Raw genomic sequence first — 19,777 nt, forward strand, 5'->3', positions numbered from 1 at the left:
AAAAAACAAAAACAATACGAAAAAAATTATGAAACAAAATCCAATGTTATATCCACAAACTAAAAATGAAAATATATGAAATATATTTATATATATATACACACACACACACACATATATATATATATGGATGTACATGTTTGTATTTAACTCCTAAGCCAAGTCAAAAATATATATATATATATATACACACACACACACACACACACATCCATATACATATACATATACATATATGTATGTATAAATAAATATATATATTATATGGAACAGTTTTTAGGCGCCTAGTTTTTTAATTTACTAAATGTATAATTGTTATATATATAATGAATGAATGCAAAAAAAATTTAACCACATCAAAAAAACAAAACAAAAAATATTGAAATATTAAATGCCAAGTCATATGCATATATACATATATATATATATATGAGTTTCCTATATACATATATACATATATATTTGAATGAAACAGTTTTTTAATGAATCCAAGTAAAAGCCACTAAAAACCAAAACCGAAAAATAAAATACAATTTTGCGAAAAAAAAACCAAAGAATTAATCACAAAACACACAAACAGAAACAAAAGGAAATACATCTACAGCCAAACTACACTGAGAGAAAAAAAAAACAAAACAAAACCACAACTACAGAAAATAATACTCTATTTTCTAAGAATTTTTGTTGCTGGAACAACTTGTGGAAAGTCAAATCCTGCCCCCAAATCCCAAGCCCACAAAAACTTAAACTTGAAGCCCAGAAAAGAAAGAAAATGGTTTGTAAAAAGTCAGAGAAAAGAATGATTATATATATATATACATATATATGATTATATGATGTCGGTGGATTTTCCAGAGACAGGCAATGTTGGTACAAAACTTTATCAGGTTTATATAACAAAAATAAGAGAAACTAAAAACAAAAAAAAAGCAAAAAATACGAGAAACTACAAAACAAATAAAACCAGAAAAATTTTCGACAAAAAAAAGGCTGTGCGCAATAACAAAATAAAACAAAAACAAAAATGAAGATATATGAATATATATATATATGTAAAAACAAGTAATAAATGTATATATACACATATATATATATATAAACTGATGAAAACAAATATCGGTATGGTTAAGGTAAAGCATGTTGGCTTTGTTTTGTTCTTTTTTTTGTAAGACAAACACAACATCAAGTTGAGATTTTCGGCTTCAAATAGATTGAGAATTTTTTGTAGGTCCAGGAACAAGAGGAAAGTTAAAAAACGAAAAGAAAGTTAATATCGGTTCACTCGATACTCGAGATGCCCTTGCAAAGCTCTATTATAGACTCTCCTCCCCCCGCACTTACATATATGATCCGTTTCAGAAATGGTTTTCAGAAATAGTTCTGAAAAAAAACAACAAGGTGTCCATATTTCTAAAGATATAAACTCTATATATTTGGGAATTCAATTTGGTTTAGATAATCAAAAAAGTTTGAAAATTGAGATTGAACTGTATATATTACTTTGATTCAAAGATGCTGCAAGGGCATTATAAATCGGTTAATATTCATGTGATATTCATGATTTGAAAAACGGTTTTTGTTTGATGATGTTGATCATGATCATGATTATGATAATGGGTAAGTCTTTCAGAGATATACATAGGTCAGATATTCTAAATTCTAAAAGCTCAGGAAATAACAAGAATACAAAAACAAAAAAACAAAAAAATATTGTGCCAGCTAAAAAAAAAAAACAAACAAAGCAAAAACAGAAGAAAAACAATAAACAATATATATAATAATAATGAACACAAAAAAGGGTTGTAAGGAATAAAATTAATATTAACATACTTATTATAAACTCTATTAATAAGAGATTGTTCTTTTTTTCTTATTGTTTCTTTTTCTTGTTTGTTTTTAATTGTGGTATAAATCGTTGCTAAAAGTAAGGACATTCAGCATAAAGATCTATACCATATAAGTATATACACACACATATGTATATATATATATATATATATAAATGTGTATTAATACATTTGAAGAATGTTTTTGGGCATGGAAAATTTGTTGATTTTAAGAAGAAGAAGAAAAAAACCAACTCAACGAAACGAAATCAAAATAACTTCCAAGATAAACTCTCCAAGTTGGATTCATTTATTTGTATGTATTTGTATTCATAATAAATGAATAAAATGCCGAATGATAATGGAATGAATGAATATGAGAAATTTATAACAAAATATTGAAATATTGTTATTTCATTTTTTGTGTTTTTTGTTTTTTCTTTTGTAATGTCTGATGAATTATTGATTGATATACTATGTACATATACATATAGTCACTATACATATACATTTGTGTATATAGAATAGATCCTTAATTTATATACATAAAGTAAAGCAAGCATTTGTATTAAGGCAGCTAACAAATTGAAGTTCCTTCCTCAAGGATCGGATCATTATGGCCAGACGATTATCTAAGACGTGTTTTTTTCAACTAAACTAATCCAAAGCAAAACAAAATTATTAATTTTTTAAGAGCAAATAAAGTTTAAAGTGTTAAATGCCTCAGTCAGTATAACAAAAAATTAACAAATAATTCAATATTTGCGTGTGTCGACCATTAAAAAAACAAAAAACAATTTATAAATTAATGTTTGCTGATTCATTTAAATAATGTTTAAAAAAAAAAGTGGAAAAAGCGACAAAAAATAAAATAGACAACGGCACTAAGAACTTTTACAAAATTATTAAATTGAAAAAAAAAAAAAAACGCTGCTTGGCAGCGTATTTGTTGTTGTGGCCACGCCCACATACACACACACACACACATCCACAGAGAGGCGTTTTTTTTTAAACTTTAAGTAAGGAAAATTTTACATCTGAGTGTTGAATTTATTCATCAATGTTTAGCACAAAAACCAAATGAAAGAAACAAAAAAATAAAAATAAAAATGTTTTACAACAGTGCCAAGTTAAAAAATTAAAAAAAAAAAAATAAATTGACAAATATTTAAAATTGAACTTATACCTAACAAAAAGTCCGTGAAAAAAGAAGAAAAAAAAATGAAATTAAATATTTGTTACTTGGGTAAATTCCCACCACACAGAAACAAACACACCTACCTACACACACACACACACAATGAGTGACAGAAAAAAATAGGCGAGCAATAATAAAACTAACCACGCCCCCAAATAACTCCCCAATAACCCATAACTATATTCAGTTGTGTTTTGCACATTTTGTAAACTTTACAACACGATTTAACAAAACGAGAGAAACAAAAAAAGCTAACAAAAACCCCAGCAAAGAATTACTAAAAACTTATATATATATACACATATATTTATGGTATATATATATACATATACATACACGATATAAAAACAAAAACAAAGGAAAAACAAAATGAAAGAAATACCCAATAAAAATGTTTATAAAACCCGTCGAAATTTGCCGTTTCAATTGACTTTATTGCATAGTTTTCTTTTTTCAAAATATTTTTTAACATTTAACAATCAGTTTTAAACAAAAAAAAAATGAAGACACATTCACATATTACAATTATATAAGTTCTAAGAGTTAAACAATCTAAAATACCATTGTTAATAGTAGTTAACCAGTTTGAGTGAGTAACTGCTGCTGCTGCCTGCTTCTGAGACCTAGAGAAGTTATAACTTGAATGCAAATTTAACAAAGAGAATTTATTAGAGAAATTGCTTGTTTCATACGGATTAGAATTCCAGGCTAGTGTATGAATGTAATTTACGTCTAAGCCGAAGGCAATGGTTGATACAATCCTTTACTCATAATAATAATCTTGTTTCATAGGAAACTTTAAACATCTGAGAGTTATCAGCTGTTAATGAAATTGAGGTCAATTCTAGCAATCTTCTTCAAAGTTATCTTAATAGAAGTTGTTTTCAAAGAGAATGCTATAAAGTATTTTGTATTTAGTTACACAAACTAGAATCATCATAGTATCAATCTATATTAGATTCCAATTTCATTTTTCTTTCTCTACGTATACTCAATATTTCTGTCAACGTTTTGAACGATGCATTTTCTTTACGTATACTTAATATTTCTCTGTCCATAAGCTTTCTAATGGACAAAAAGAACTTTCGTGGTATATAGAATTATAATTTCTATGGGTAAAAACATTCAAATCACAGGTTAACAGATTAAAGCCAGTGCAGCGGGAGCATAAAAAATAATACCTGTTATTGTTACAACAAAAGAAAATCTACGGCGAGTTGAGATACGTTCTTCTTTTCCCTTCATTTTCAGCTTAATGTCTAGGCAAGGAACAATATAGCATTGAGCATCGATATTTTTTGTTCGAAACTACACAATTAAATGCTAAATAATAAAGCAAAAAACCTAAACACACGCACACACACACAGATACAAATTGATAAAGCGGTAACGAGATTATTGTCTTCAGGTTCTGTTGTTGTTAATCTAATAATAATTAGATTAATCGTTTACAGGCCCTTGTTGAAGTATACACGTTTGGGTATTACGCCCTGAGTTCGCTTTTTCATATCCTCATACAGTTCCGGCTCAAATGTACGCATTGTGGCAGTATCCAAAGAGCATTGCTGGGGGAAAAACGCACAGGCTGTTGGCACCATGAAGCAGAGGCTAAACAAAGCAACAAAATAAGCATAAGAATAGGAATATATAGGTATTTGTGTAATTTATCTACTTACAAGCAGCCAACCATTAGAGTCTGGAATGGTGCATTTGCCCATTTGATTTTCTTATACACTGGGAATTTCTCCAATTTCTCCATGATCAATGGCAACACCAACATGCCAGGTGCTGCCATGGCTATGCGAGAGATAACCACCTCGCTGATGCCCTTAATGGCAGCCAAACGACTCTGACCGATCACCTCGCCATCGGCATTCTTCACCTCAATGCCACTGAGTATCTCGTTTTGACGCATCAGTGGAATGTTGACACAATTTGCTGCTGCCACTGCGGCAAAGGGTACAAATCTCTGGAATAGCGGTGTCGCCTTCTTTGACCAATAGTTCTTGCAACCGATGGCTGCAATTAACGCTGATGTTGTCGCCGATACATATGCCACGCCCAATTGTGTAACACTAGTCGGTGAATTGGCATTACGATTGGTATAATTGACAACAGCATTGAATGATTGATTGATAAACTGCCATAGAACCACAGCGGGCACAGTGCGATAAAAGGCCAACATTCCTCCAGTGATTAACATGCCACCAGGTACCTATAAATATATAGATACACACTTAAGAATATAGATCACATGAATTTTATCTTACGATCAAAATAAATAAGTGTTTGCCCCTAAGAGATTTCATAATATTTCTGAAGCTACAATTCCTGTTCTTTTGATGAAATTTCTTTACTTTAATAATATTAAGTCTACTTAATGATATTGCCAGCTTTTCTTTTAAATTCCTCTGAAGGTGACTACTTTATAGGCTTATAAGATCCCATATATAATTCTCTTTTTCTTCTTCTTCATTTGTGGACAAATAACAGTTATTTGATTAAAAAATAAAGTCTTGAGACGTTTTGAAATGCAATTCTGACTAAATTTGATAGCCCAAAAGGATTTCCATAGTTTTTCAAAAAGTCTACTCTAGAACTGTCTATTGCATACTTTAGGGGTCCAAATTTTAACGTAATCACTAAGAAACATTTTCGAAAAAGATTGCATAAAATGTGTGACTTATTGAAGTCAAATTTGTGACAGACATATAAAAAATATCTTCATTGCTAACTGGTTTACAATTCTAGATCAATAAATTGGTTATGATTATATCACTTATCTTTGAAAAATAAAGATCTATTAGATACTTTTCTCAAAAGCGTAGCCAGGATTCAAATTACTTAAATTTTTGTATACTTTGGTTTGAATTCATTCAATTAGAACTTAACTTTAACTTAAGGCGTTGTTCATATTTAACAAAAACCCATCAAATTTAATGAGTTTTTTAAGTCTTGATATTTTTTATGAGTATTAAATGATCTAGGGGGAATCAGGTGCCTAAGAATACCTAGCTAAATCCTTGAATAATATATATCCATTTGAGGTTCTAATAGAAATCACTTGGACTTTGAAATGTTAATGAAATACTATGTTCTATTTCATTTCTGTTTTTGCTGACTCACACTCACTATAGGCATACTATGTGGATAGTCTATATACATATTAAATTAAAGCAAATCGTTGACCACCGCACCTTCACCCTAGTTTCCCTAGTTGCCGGTTGGCAATTCTTGGCAGTCGCTCAAAGTGTTCGACGTCACTAGATGGCTATTTTTAAGATATGTACATCTGTCCGACTGATCGGACTAAATCACGCGACTTGCCTGAAAACTCATGCGACCACAAAAGTTTTGCAATTCACCCGTATCCGGATGGAATGCCGAGCTATATAACTTCATATTGTAATGGACTTCCTCTGTAGATTCTTTTCTCTGAGCTGCGTCTCCGCCTTGTCGGTATTTCTCCATCATCTCCTTGGCCTGGAGTAAACGTTCGCTGGGCAAGAGGACGGTCCGAGGATCGGTCATCCAGGCATAGTACTTGAAGCGGCCCGTAAAAGTGCCAAGATCAAAAAGCGGCTTGTCCACATCGATGGGAGCTAAATTATATAGGAAAGATAAGGGATTCCATCGATTTTTTTCCAAACACAAAAAGAGTTTTCTTTGCTGGAAACTCACTTAGTTCCTGGGATTGGGACATATTCGCGTTTTTTTCTTTTTTTGCGGCTTACGTAAGAGTTATGTCTCTGTGTCTCTGGTTTCTGTTTATTTTTTTTCTTTTATGGATGGATTTGTATCTTGTATCTCACACACCTTTCCCGCCGCCGCTCTGTGTGTGTGTGTACTTAGGGACTGAGAGGTGTCAATAGAACTGAATTGAACAAGTTTTTTGCCAGCTGTTTTTTTCGATTCTTTTTTTTGAGGTTCACTTTCAAATGCAGTTTCTGCTGATTCTTTTTTTGAAAAAAAGGTAAAACGTTTTTTGGCCTTGCGCCAATTGCAAGAATTATTGTTTGTTTTTTTTTTTGCTTTGCTTTCTCCTCTTCTTGCTGGCTGACAAGCGATTTTTTAGCTATTTATTTTGTCTGCCAAATTACACAATGTACAATGCTGTTTGTCTTTTTTGTTCCGCAATTTGCACTCATTGAATAATAAATTTAAATTTTAAATGCAAATATTCTGTTTATAACAACAACAACAGCAAGAAGAAGAGATTGGGGGGTAAAATTGCAATCGGTGTGACCATAGTGAAAGCATTTTAAAATGCGAATTCGAATTCGACATTCACATGTTGCCGTCTGCCGGTATCTACAGAGCAGTGAGATGCTAGCTTGGTGGTCTTCTTGGCCTTTTTTTTTAGCGGGAAGCGGTACATGCTAAAACGTTTTCTCTCAAGCAAATTCATTTTTACTGTTTCCTTCTTGAGCTTCTTAAAGTAGCAACTGAGCAATATTTAAAAATCCAATAATTTTTTTACATTTTATTGTGAAATAAAATTACATTTTGATCATGCTAGATTCGGTGACCTTCCTCAACATGAATTGGCATTTACTTTAGCTAGCTAGAGATGCCAGCACTGTTGGACCATTACCCAGGCAACGCCGACACCGCCTAACAAGAAAACAAAAAAAAAAACCGAATTTGGCATTGTTGTTGCTGTTGATGTTGTTTATTCTTCATTTCACTTTCGTTGCGTCTTTTTGTGCTGTTGTGCCCCTCACATGAATATTCGTAGTCATCGAAATTGTTGTGCATTTAATTAGCGCCAAAACGAAATATATTTCATCATATATATTTGTATATATTATATACACATACGATTAGAGCAACAAGAAAAATGAGGACTAGCTGCAGCCAGGAGAGCGAGAGCGGCAACAGATAATAATAGAAGGCTGTGTGTGTGTGTGTGTGTGTGCGTATCTGTTTGTGTTTTGTGGGTGTGGATAAGGAGAGGAGAAACGAAGGGGAAGTGTGGTGCAAAAAAACCGGATAAGCAACTCATCGAGTCTCCGTTCCCGTCTCCGTCTCCATCTCCATATCCGAGGTCATGCGTCTACTGCAGTTGTCTTTTTGTTTAATGGTGCTATTTGCCCATAGCATCTCCGGTGCCAATATTCTGACCATTTTGCCAAGTGTTTGGAAGAGTCATTATTTATTTGGACGAAGATTACTGCAAGAATTGGCAACCAGTCCGGCGAATCATTCGGTGACCCTTATCAGTCTGCATGGCGAAGAGAATGCCGAAGTTAATCAATTGCCCAACATACGAGAGATTCGTGTCGACGGACTCAAAGAGAATTGGCTGGACATGGGCATGAGCTATGAGGCAGAGGATATGCGTGCCCAAAGTGTTATGGAGAGATTCACCAGATTGATCTATGCAGGCACAACCAATGTGGATTTACTATTGGGCGATGGTCAAGTAAAGAAACTTCTTACCAGCGGCGAGAGATTCGACTTGCTAATTGTCGATTTGTTTCTAAGCGATGCCCTGTTGGGGTAAGTGCATAAAGATTCCTCCGCATACATATGTATGTACATCTCTAAAACTCGTTTATATTGCAGAATGGCTTTCTACTATGGTGTGCCCACGGTGGCCCTGAGTCCCACTGGTGCCAATTCTTGGTTAAACAATATGTTTGGCAATCCTCAAGCATCTTCACTGGATCCTAGCCAATTTTTGGCATTCACAGAACGCATGAATACCCGCCAGAGGATCGTGAATACTCTAATGAGCACCTTTGAGCGATTGACCTACAAGTATGAATGAACCCAAAAACATTTAAAATTATTTGCTAGGGACAACAAGTCGTCTGCCAATTCCAAAGCTCTTAATGACTTGGATTTTGTATGATAAACTTTGAGAATTGTTTGCCTAACTCTTTATAATCATAAGTCTGTATTAGATGTAAAAAATCTGTGCTGTCTTACTCAATTCGGGCTTTAACTAAGTTTCTCTCAGTTTTGCTTTAGTGACAATCTAAATCTCTCAGAAAACTTGCTTATATAGAAATTTAATAGTGAGTGAAAAGCCTCGTCTAATATTATCGAAATTCTTTAGTTTCTTCCATTTGATCTCCCAGCAATCAGTTTATACAAAACACTTTGAGCCTCTGGTCAAGGAATTGCCACAATATCGCGAACTGACTAAAAATCTTAGTTTGGCTTTAATTAATTCCCATCCTGGCTTGCATTATCCAAGAGCCTATTTGCCCAATATGCTGGAAATTGGTGGATTGCATCTCCTCCAAGAGAAAGATTTGCAAATACCCAAAGTAAGTACAAGTTGGACTCAAATTTAATAATCTGAAACTGATTTATGTTATTATTATTTTGTTGCAGCATTTAGAATCGTTTATGGCATCATCACCACCGGGTGGTGTTATCTATATGAGTCTTGGTGCTGATATACAGACCGCTCAGTTGCCTAGCGAAAAATTGGCCATATTTTTAGATGTCTTTACACACTTGAAGGAATTCAATTTTCTAATAAAATGGGAAAAAGATGAATTTCTGCCTGACTATCAACTGCCCGAACATATAATCATTAGCAATTGGTTGCCACAGCAGGCAATATTGGGTAAGAGCATTTATTGTTTCAGCCAGTAGGAATCATCATTATAAATGAAATTATTTGTATCTAGCTCACCCTCAGATGAAGCTCTTTATTAGCAGCTGTGGACAGCTAAGTGTTTGGGAATCAATAGCTGGACTGACGCCCATACTTGCCATACCCATACTGGCCGAACAGGAGGTGATGGCCAAACGTTTACAATTGCAGGGAGTCTCATTGACTGTGAACTATGAGGCAATAGCCTATGATGCCCTACTCCATGGCATTAGGCAACTGACTCTGAATCTAACCTATGGCCAAAATCTGAAAAAGCTCAATGGGCGTTTAATAAGCAAAAATTTCAATCCATCTGCCCGTGCGGTCAGTCAAATTGAGCTTATATTGAACTCTGCAGGAGCAGATTATCTAAAATCACATGCGAATGCATTAAATTTCTGGTGTGCCGAGGGAATAGATGTCCTTTTGATTATAACACTTGGTTTTTGTGGTATCCTAACTATACCATTCTTAGCAATCTGCTGCATTCTACGAAAATCGTATTATAGTCAAGCGGCAGCTGATCATGCACCATATAGAGCGACCCTAAAAGCGGTCGGTCGAGTCCATAGCTATGGCGATGGAGGTACTTGTTCTGCATCTGTCTCATCGGAGCCATTGAGGAGAACACGGTCGGCTCAGTCGCTGTCGGCGCGTTCGAGTACATCCAGTTTTAGTTCCACAATACCAACATCGAGCACTTCAACGACCCCAATGGACTTAACACCACCGCCACCTGGCACACAGAGCTTAATTAATGAGCCGCCACTTTTGGATATGTATGTGAATCCAAGAATTTTTACAACCAATCGAGACTCATAACAACCAGGATGTTGGTTTGGATGTCAGCAAAGAATATATATATATATACATATATACGGAGATATCTCTAAGACGGATACATTTTAAATTATATTTACCCATGTACATACGAGTTTATCTCGTATATGCTATATATATATATATATATATATACATATATGTGACTATAATTTAGTGGATTAAGTGTGATTTTTTAAAGTGTTTCTATGTTGGTTTTTTTTTTTTTTATTTTATGCTCTTCAAAAGTATGATTTCCGTGTCCACATATCGATTTCGTTTACATCACATTTCATATTGTTGTTTCTTCTTTTTATTTTTTTTTTGGTATATAAAATATATCAATTTTGTTAACGATATTCTGCTAGTATATAGCTTAGTTATTAAGTAAAATTCCCATAAATAAAAAGTCATTATAGTTATTTCTCTATTTCTATATCTTAAACATCACTTTGTTTTAGGAACTTTTAAGTTAGTTAAGAAATTGATATTATTGTGATGTTGTGTGACAGATATATAATACAAATACGAATGATTTTTGTAAACAGCCATTAAAACATTATAGAAAATTCATTTGCAATTTTTTTGGATAGATATTTTTGTAAAATCTTTTGAAGAGCATTTCAAAAAATCGGTTTCCATCGATTTTGGCGTTATTTTACATTTAATATACATAAGTGCATCTATATACACATATGTAAGATGTCTATATATATATATATATATATTTTTATTTTTTTTGGTTTTATATAATTGCTTGTGTGACTAAACTAAACTCCCAACGGATATTAAGTATACAAGACAGGAAGAAAAAAAAAAAAACAAACAACACAAAACAAAACACACAGAGAAAAAGAAAAGGCAAATACAGTTTTGGTAGCATTGAAGTCAGTTACTGTTCATTATGGTCGAGGGGGCGTGGCTAATTAGACAGCCTATTTACCTAGGCCGCTCATGTTGTCGGCTTACTTTGATGTGCATGACGGCGTATGCACTTCATTTAAGCCGAGTGCCAGCTCAAGTGTCTCCAAGGATGTGCCGCGAATGCAACGACTGTGCAACACTCACACACACACACACACAGCAGAGCATTAACACAAATCCCAAGGATGGGTATGAGGTTGAGGACGAGGCGAGCAGCAGCAGCAGCAGCCCGCGGCTCTGCACAATGGGTGGATAGTAAGGTTGGCGCACCTGTTTGCATTCAACAATCTGCGCACGTAGAGGGACAAAGAGCCAAAAAGGAGTTGGGTGGCACATTTTTTTCACTTGGTTTCTTTTGCCTCACTGTTAATAAAAGTATAATTATGCACAAGGTAAAAAAAAAAAACCAACAAAACAGAAGAAAAAAAAAATGAAAACGTTGCTGAAATGAGCAGGATGCACTCATCTTGGGAAGATTTACTTTGGGCATTGGAAATTTGATATGTAAGCCACAAAGTTAGTTGACGGAATGCCGCCAGTTGTTGTTGTTGTTACCCATACCAGATGAGGACCAGATGATAACCGCAAAGTATGAGTTTGAAAGAGGCTTTAAAAGGGAAGAATGTGCTACCTCAAAGCATTGGAATTGCCCTAAAAACGTACATTTTTGTTTTTTAAATGATCTATCTAGCCAACGTAATCTCACTTGTGATAAACATAACCTCACTAAAACTCATTTAAAGCCAACGTAACCTCAATTGGTTTTTCTAAATGAGTTATAAATGATCTATATTGCCAACGTAACCTCACTTGTGATAGACATAACCTCACTAAAACTCAAATTAATTAATTAAACGTAATAAATTTAAACCAAAATAAATGCCTCATCATCAATATTCACTTAACCTAATCAAACATGTCAATAATCTCACAGCGAATATCTTAAAATATTTGCCCTTCATTCCATCGGGGAGTCAAGTGAAGGGCAGGGCATGTATCGAAAGGGGTCCGGGGGCAGCCATACGCCTGTCAACCTCATCGTGAATGTCAACCACAAGTCAGAAAGAAGTCTTCTCACGTTGACAGCCAAACCGAAGTGGAGGATCCAAGCAGTTGCTTGGCAAGAATTTTTGCTGGCATTCCAAGGGTCTCGGATTACAGAGACCCGACTCTGGGAATAGTGCAGGAGACCGAGATCGAGACTGACTGCATCAAAGACTTCCATTGACAGCGGTGGCTCCTTTTGAAGTTGAAGCCAAGCTACCAAATTAATTGCATGCTCAGTTCTTCTACAACACAACACAGCACAACGAAATCCCCCCAGAGAGCCCTGCTCATACATATGGCAGGAGGGGGTGGTAGGATGTGTAGGATTGGACTAAAAACTCTAAATCAACAATCATCATAACTATAACTCATTTGTCAGTGGAGTAGGAGGAGGACGGGGAAAAGGAGGAGGAGGAGGCGATGCATGTGGAGGAGATTCCTGTCATCATGTTGCCGGTTGCTTTTGGCTCTTCGCTTCATTCCCTTTCAACACTCTTTTTTTGTGTTGTTGTTGTAGTTGTTGTTGTTGTCGTTCCTGGGCCACACTTGACTTTTGCCCAAGCAAATCCCACCCAGACGACACACAGAACAGAAAGCTTCAAGCATAGTACATATGTCTGTCTGTCTCTCTCTCTCTGTTGCTGGCCACGCCCATTGCTCCAACCGCCTTTTGTGTGTGCACTTTGCACTCTGTTTTCAATTTAATTACTTTTGCGAGATACGCAGGACAAAGTTTTCCTAGGACATAAGGTATGATCTAGGAGTTTCCCTTTTGCAAAATTCATAATTTAACAAATTAAATTTAAAGCATGAAGAGCTAAAGAGAAGGGGCAGAGGGGGCAGCAAGAGAACAGCCGGAACAGAAGGAGCCACATCATAGGAGCTTCTGTTTTTGTGTTCACCATTTATCGATTCAATGTCCAAGGGAGGTAGTTGGCGGCCTCCATCGAGGATGTACTGGAGTCCTTTCTCTCAGTGACACACAGAAAAAAAAATAAATAAATAAAAGGAAAAAATAACAACAATAACAACAACAAAATTTGCATAAAAAGTCACAAAATGTGGCAGCTGTTGCAAGTGGAAAAGACAGAGAGAAAAAACAACAACAGAATAACTAAGTGAGGAGCTGTTGTGGTGGGAGACACTTGATACCCCAAAGGCGGTGGGCGGGGCAAGCAAAAATCAGTATTCAACCTTTTATAATGTTTTTTTTCTTGTGTTTCCTACAAAATGAATTCCCTGAGAATAGTTTGCAATTTAAAGATTTTATGCAACTTTATATTTTACGATCTATCCTATGGGATCATGCATTTAGTAAGCTCTCTTTACCATCGCTTGGCTAACGGTAAATTGACTTAACTAAGAGCTTGAGTCAACAAGGATGCAAATACTTAAGAGCGAAAGACGTGACAGCTGTTTTGGTTATCAAAAGATTTTATATTTTTTCTTTCATTCTAATTAACATATTAATTTGTAAAAAATTTAAATTTGCGGGTTCTTTTTTTAACAAAAAATAGTTCAATTTTTACTTCTGCTCTACTTTATAATGTTTATCTTTGAAAAAGGATCGGATCGGAAATATAAGTTTATGGGCTTTAATGCAAATTAGAAGTTCGCTTTCCAAAATTAAAGTTAAGATAGAAGTGAAAATGGATGAGATATTATAAGTATTTAGAGATTTTCAAAGATAATATTTTAGAATTTTTCAAACCTTAATCAGACTGTGGTGCTTTTTTCAGACAATATTGTTTAATGTCTTTAAAAATTAGAGTAAAGTATCCAAGTTTTTTAAGCCATATTAAAAAAATATACAAAATTCCTTTAATGGAAATATACCTTTTCGGTTAGGGGAAATCACTAAATTTTATTTTAAAAGTGTTTTAAATATTCTCAAAAATCCCTTACCTTGTGAATCTGTAGTTCTGTCAGTTTTGGACCGATTTTCAAAATTCATAAATCAGTTTTCTTTTTCGAAAGTATTCTTTAAAACCTATAGAACTGAAATTTGGCCAATTTCGAATCAAAATTCAATTTTAAAATATCCAAGTGTTTTATGAATAGACTAATTGAATATACCAATGATACATTTATAACTTTTTTATATCAATTAGAAATTGACTAAACTACAGGCTCACAAAAATAGGTAGACTTACCAAAATAACTTCTTTTTTTTTAAATATTCTAAAAACAACAATTATATTTGTCAATTGTTTTTACCGGATTTTCATTAATGTTCTAATTTTCACATTAGAAAGTGATTTTCTAATTTGCATTATGCCACCGAAAACTTACATTTAGTTTTTTAGATTGCTAAGGCTCCGCGTTGGTCCCTGTCATTTAGGTAATGTCTGGAAAAGTAGCTTAAAAATGTTGACCTTATAGTAACTTATTTTGTTGGTATGGACAATATTCTACATTATCGTTGTACATACAAATTAGATTTAGATGTCTCTGAGTGACAGATTCAGGTGGTTTGAATTTCACATTTCTTTTTCTCAAGCTTGGCAGCAGATTGAAAAAGTATTTTCGGATCCAAGCAGATCTGTCCCCAAATTTGTAAAACAGAGCAATTCCAATTCCACTTATCCTAACAAAAAGCATTACGTTAAAGCTTCTTTGATTTTAGAATATCCCATGACTAAGTGCTTCGAGGCTGGGGACTAGCAACTATGGGAAAGCTGCGGATAATCAGAAAAATTTGCTTCCTAAGATATGCAATGATAATTTTAAGAACTTGCTTTTTGAAACAAATAAAGATGTTTTGGAATATTTAAAAATTCTCAAACACACATTGCTTGTACACAATTTGAAAGTTTTAACTTTGTTGCAAACAAAATAAATACTTTTTCAGCCTATTCCATACTTTTGGGAGTAAATTTCTCTGATTTTCGCCTTTAGGCCAAAGATTGGGCCTAATGTGTAGACGTCACAAATGAATAAGAACTAAAGGGAATCCTTTATTTTCGCAACATCATTTCGGCAAAAGGATTCAGATGATGAGCAGTAGTTTGGGGGTGTTTGGTGGAGAAAGGAAAAGGACACTTGCGGTTCCTTCGATCAATACAGTCTGGCTGATCAAGTGATCAATATGTTTAATAATTTTGTTCATATCTTTGCAGTGGTCTGCAAATCTTTGTTTCCCAGAGTTAGCAACTTTAAAATGCATCCGAACACGGGTTAAAAGTGCATGTGGAAGTGAAACGGAACCGAACTGAACTGAACAGAGTTTTGTGGAGTGAAGTGGCATGGAGTGGAGCACTGGTTGGGCAGGAAATGTAGAAACCCCCCCCCGCAGAAGGACCAGAGCGGAAGGCTTTTTCCTTGTTTGTATGCTTATGTGTAATCCTGTTTCTCCCTTCACCGTGTTGGCCCCTTGCCTCTGCTTTCTATCCTTAGTTAGATGCAGATAACAGGCAAAACCCATAAGTGTGTGTGTGTGTGTGTGTATGTGCATACGGAGGCCTTGTCAAGATTTTGCTTTGATGTCTTTTTCATGTACCGCCGCCTGCCTTTGCCTTTGCCTTCGCTTTGGGTGCGGCTGGCTTCATGTCCATCTCTCTTGCTCTGTGTGTGTGTGTGTGTGGGTTGACAACAATTAAAAAGTGACGGGCAAAACGAATCGAAGGAGTGGGAGTGGAATTGCTGCTGTTGGGTGGCAAAAGAGGGGGAGGTGAGGCTGGTGGTATGGTGGAGGAGGAGGAGTGGTAGAGACCAACTTAAGTAGCAGCAAATGTACAAAAAGCAAAAGCATTTCAATTGCCTTTTGTTTATGCCGAGATGATGATGATGATGATGATGATGCTTTGAAGTCAAGCAGATTCTGTGTGTTTTATTTTTGGATCTACCGACAAAATTTTTATTAGCAAAAGAGTTGATAGAGACAGATAGACACACATAGAGAGAGAGAGAGAGAGAGAGAGAAAAGCGCTTTGAAGTTCAAGTGTAAAGAAGAGGAGCATCTGTCCACCCGTCTCCATTGATAAATTTTACTTTTTTTTGTTTTTTGTTGTATATTATTTTCTGTTCGTTTGTTGTATTTTTTCAAGCGTCACAAATTGAAATATCGCCGCAATTTGCCATGCCGCCGTCGCGCTTTGTAATAAAAGTAAATAATAATTTAATAAAAACTACAAAAAAAAAAATAAACACACACACACATACACTGCAGAGACAAAAGAGGCAAAAAATAAAAACAACAAAAAATTAACCATTAAATGCTGACGGCAAAGAACAAAGCCAAAAGCCAAAGCCAAAGCAAAACGCCGACAACAGCTGGGCCAAGTGAGGTGGATTGGATGCGGGGAGTGAAGTGAAGTGAAGAGATGTGAGGACGATGGCGATGATGATGATGGCAAATGTTGGTGGTATAGGCAGCAGCAGGAGGCGGTGGCAGGGTTTGGGAGCAAGTGTCAGTCGCGCCTGCGCTTCATCCACACAATGTGTGTGGCTATAAGCGCAGAGAGAGATGGATAGATAGAGTAAAAGAGAGAGAGAGACCGCTTCAAATTGATTTGAACGAGCGCAAAAGCTTTCGGACAGCCTTTTTTGATAAGAGGAAGTTTTTCGCACGGGTGGCTTTTCAGGTTGACGGTGATGCTTAATGCTGGTGGTGTTGGTGGTGGCCAGTTCGGCGCGCCGGCGTTGGCGGCAACATCAAAAACACCCGGCACCAGCGCTGCGGGCCATGGTCGAATGAACACAGAGAGACAGGGAGAGAGAGAGATCGTGTCAGTCATGTCTCTCCCTCTAAATCTCCATTACCTCGCCACTCTCTATCTTCATCTCCTCCTCTTTGTTGCTGTCAAGCTAATCAAGCATCAACTTTGGAATGCAACATTAACAGTTATCTGAACTCATGTGGGTAGCTTTTGCAGCATTTCGCGAATGACTACCCACCTAAGAACATACATACATATGTATCTAGCTACATACATGTACATCCATACATACTTGCATACATATGTATGTCTGTGCCTACATATGTCTACGAAATATTTCCTAAAAATGTCAATTTACAATGGTTTAAACTTTTAACTCAATAGTCAATACCCTCTGAACATTTCGAAATCTCTATGCAAGTTGTGAATACCGTGGAGGATCGAAGGCATCTGATTTACACTGACGAGTAGAGAGCCTTTACCAAGGCCTAAACTATCAATTTCCAGTCAAAATTACAGAGGTCCGGAGAATTCGGTTTCATTTGGAATTTATCTTAACAATTTGATCAACTGTTTGTTTTCGTTAAAATTGGTTAGAATCCTTACTTAATTTTGCTTTTTTTTATAGTAACCAAGCGCATAGATTAAACAAGCATGGGTAGTGATGTAAATTTCAATAATAACATCAATGTATATGTATGCTCATCGATGGTTTCAATGCTAATAATACAGGCCGACATTTTTGAAGTCATGAAAAAGTGTTGTAAGTTTAATATGTGTCCTATATTAATTGAGAGGTGCTGATCACGGCCCTGTACTTAGTTTTAGTGTCCATCACGTTCGGTTTTCCGGAGAAAAGTGTGTTGAAAGTATTCAAATTGACCTCATTTGCAGTATTTTATTGTATATAAATATAATATTATGCTAAAAACAATTTTATTTTAACCTATTAATATATTAAGTATAATTTAATAGAAATTTAAAAAATATCAAAAAAGTAATTCTTTGTTATAATTCGTAATATCTTACACTTTGGATATGGTTCTATAATGATTTAAGTTTGAACCAAAAAGTATGCTATAGGGATTCCAAGAATTGACTGCTTTTTAATTTGAAAGAATTATGCAAGTCTCATGCGTATTACCAATTGTTTATTAGTAATGTTCGCAAACAAGATCTATTTTTCTTACATAGGATATTCTGAAATCTGCTAAAAAAAAAAGTTGACATTTTTTTAGTGTAACTTTCTATAGTATGCTTTTGGGTGCCTATTTTTCAACCCCAGATCCCTTGATTCTACAAAATCTGGACGTGATGTACAAAAACCAGCGTACTCGAATTAGTTAAGAACACCTCTCAAGTTAACGTCAACAAAAATAATGTCATGTTTGTGTCATACAGTTTTTGAGTTTTTTACGTTGCGATGGTCCAAAATCACAATATAATGGGTCAGAAGAATACAATGCACTGCTATATATATTGAAGGCACTACTCAATGGACAATATTTTCAATATTTTCCCTTCGAACGCGCCTTGATAAATTGTTAACTTTTTTTTTTATGAAAGGCAACAGGTAACACTTTGTGTTAATATTTAATTTCAAATATTTAAGAAGAAAATTTGATGTTAGATAACTAAAAAATTCATGATTTTATTCCGCACTTTTATAACATTTTTTATTGTCATAAGACGTCAGATACGTTTTAATACAAAAAAGATTTCGATTGCCTTTTCATGCGCCTTAGCAAGGCAAAATCATCTGACATTTAAAGCAAAAGTGTTTTTTTACTACCTCTGAAGTTTACAGATTCGAAATATAAGGAAAAAAGATACAAAAATTTATTTCCATTTATGTTATGAAAATGACACTTTTTTAACTAATTTGCAGTATTCAGTTTTAGAAATTATTGTGATATTGGAGTAGATGCAATCACCACTCGAATACAATGTATACGAATGATAAATTTTGTTCAAAAATATCATAGTTTTTGCTGTAGTTTAAGCGATATTCTCGTAAATTATAGAGATTCTAAAAATAAAAATCATTTTCTTACATTGACGACGCCCCCTCTTGAAGGCATTATCTTCGATAATGATCAACCGTTTGGCCGACGCCTCAGTTGCCGCCTTTTTGCCTTTTAATTAAACGCTCAAAGCCGCTTCTCGAGCTCGAGCTCGAGCTGGAGCTGGAGCGGGTCGGGTCGCCGCAGTTGAGTCTCCAGTCGTGCATTGGCGGCTGCCCCTTTGACGCTTTTCTTTTTGTTGTGTTCCTCTCTTTATTTTTTTTCCACATTTTGTTGTTGTTGCTGTGGTTGTTGTTTTGGTCGAAAGATCTCTCTTGTGGCCGCCACATTCAGTCATTCATGCCGTCATTGCTTCATTATCCATGAGCATCACTCAGCAGTGCCCCAACATCAGACTGGAGACGAAGATGAAGATGAAGATCCAGACACAGTAGAGAGTTCCATTTTCCGCCTCCCATCCCATCCCATCCCATCCCATTGCATGGCATGGCAGCCCATCCATCTGTCTCGAAACCAAAATCAATTTTGTTCGGCATTTTATGTGTGTTAAAAGTTTTTCTTTGTAGCACATCTTTCGTCATTTTTTATTATTTTCGAAATTTTAATTTCGGATACGTTCCAAAAATTGATTTGTTGTTGTGTAATGCCAAAGGCCACACTTTGAAAAG

At 35.1% G+C, this 19,777-nt stretch overlaps 2 protein-coding genes across 2 annotated transcripts; one reads left to right on the plus strand and one right to left on the minus strand.

The window, feature by feature from the left end:
• Window positions 1–3,437: 3,437 nt before the first annotated feature.
• On the minus strand, window positions 3,438–7,205 carry LOC6645616 (sideroflexin-2). Its single transcript, XM_002068115.4, has 4 exons — window positions 6,706–7,205; window positions 6,352–6,626; window positions 4,701–5,239; window positions 3,438–4,632 (listed from the first exon to the last, which is right to left on the minus strand). The coding sequence occupies exons 1-4, from the start codon at window positions 6,725–6,727 to the stop codon at window positions 4,473–4,475; spliced, it is 996 nt and encodes a 331-aa protein (XP_002068151.1). The 5' UTR covers window positions 6,728–7,205; the 3' UTR covers window positions 3,438–4,472.
• A 452-nt stretch (window positions 7,206–7,657) lies between these two features.
• Window positions 7,658–11,133, plus strand: LOC6645617 (UDP-glycosyltransferase UGT4). Its single transcript, XM_002068116.4, has 5 exons — window positions 7,658–8,526; window positions 8,593–8,787; window positions 9,089–9,302; window positions 9,370–9,607; window positions 9,672–11,133. Exons 1-5 carry the CDS (start codon window positions 8,075–8,077, stop codon window positions 10,457–10,459), a joined length of 1,887 nt encoding a protein of 628 aa, XP_002068152.2. The 5' UTR covers window positions 7,658–8,074; the 3' UTR covers window positions 10,460–11,133.
• Window positions 11,134–19,777: the final 8,644 nt, after the last annotated feature.

The sequence above is a fragment of the Drosophila willistoni genome (genome assembly GCF_018902025.1).
Source record: "Drosophila willistoni isolate 14030-0811.24 chromosome XR unlocalized genomic scaffold, UCI_dwil_1.1 Seg143, whole genome shotgun sequence".
In the NCBI taxonomy this organism is placed as follows: Eukaryota; Metazoa; Arthropoda; class Insecta; order Diptera; family Drosophilidae; genus Drosophila; species Drosophila willistoni.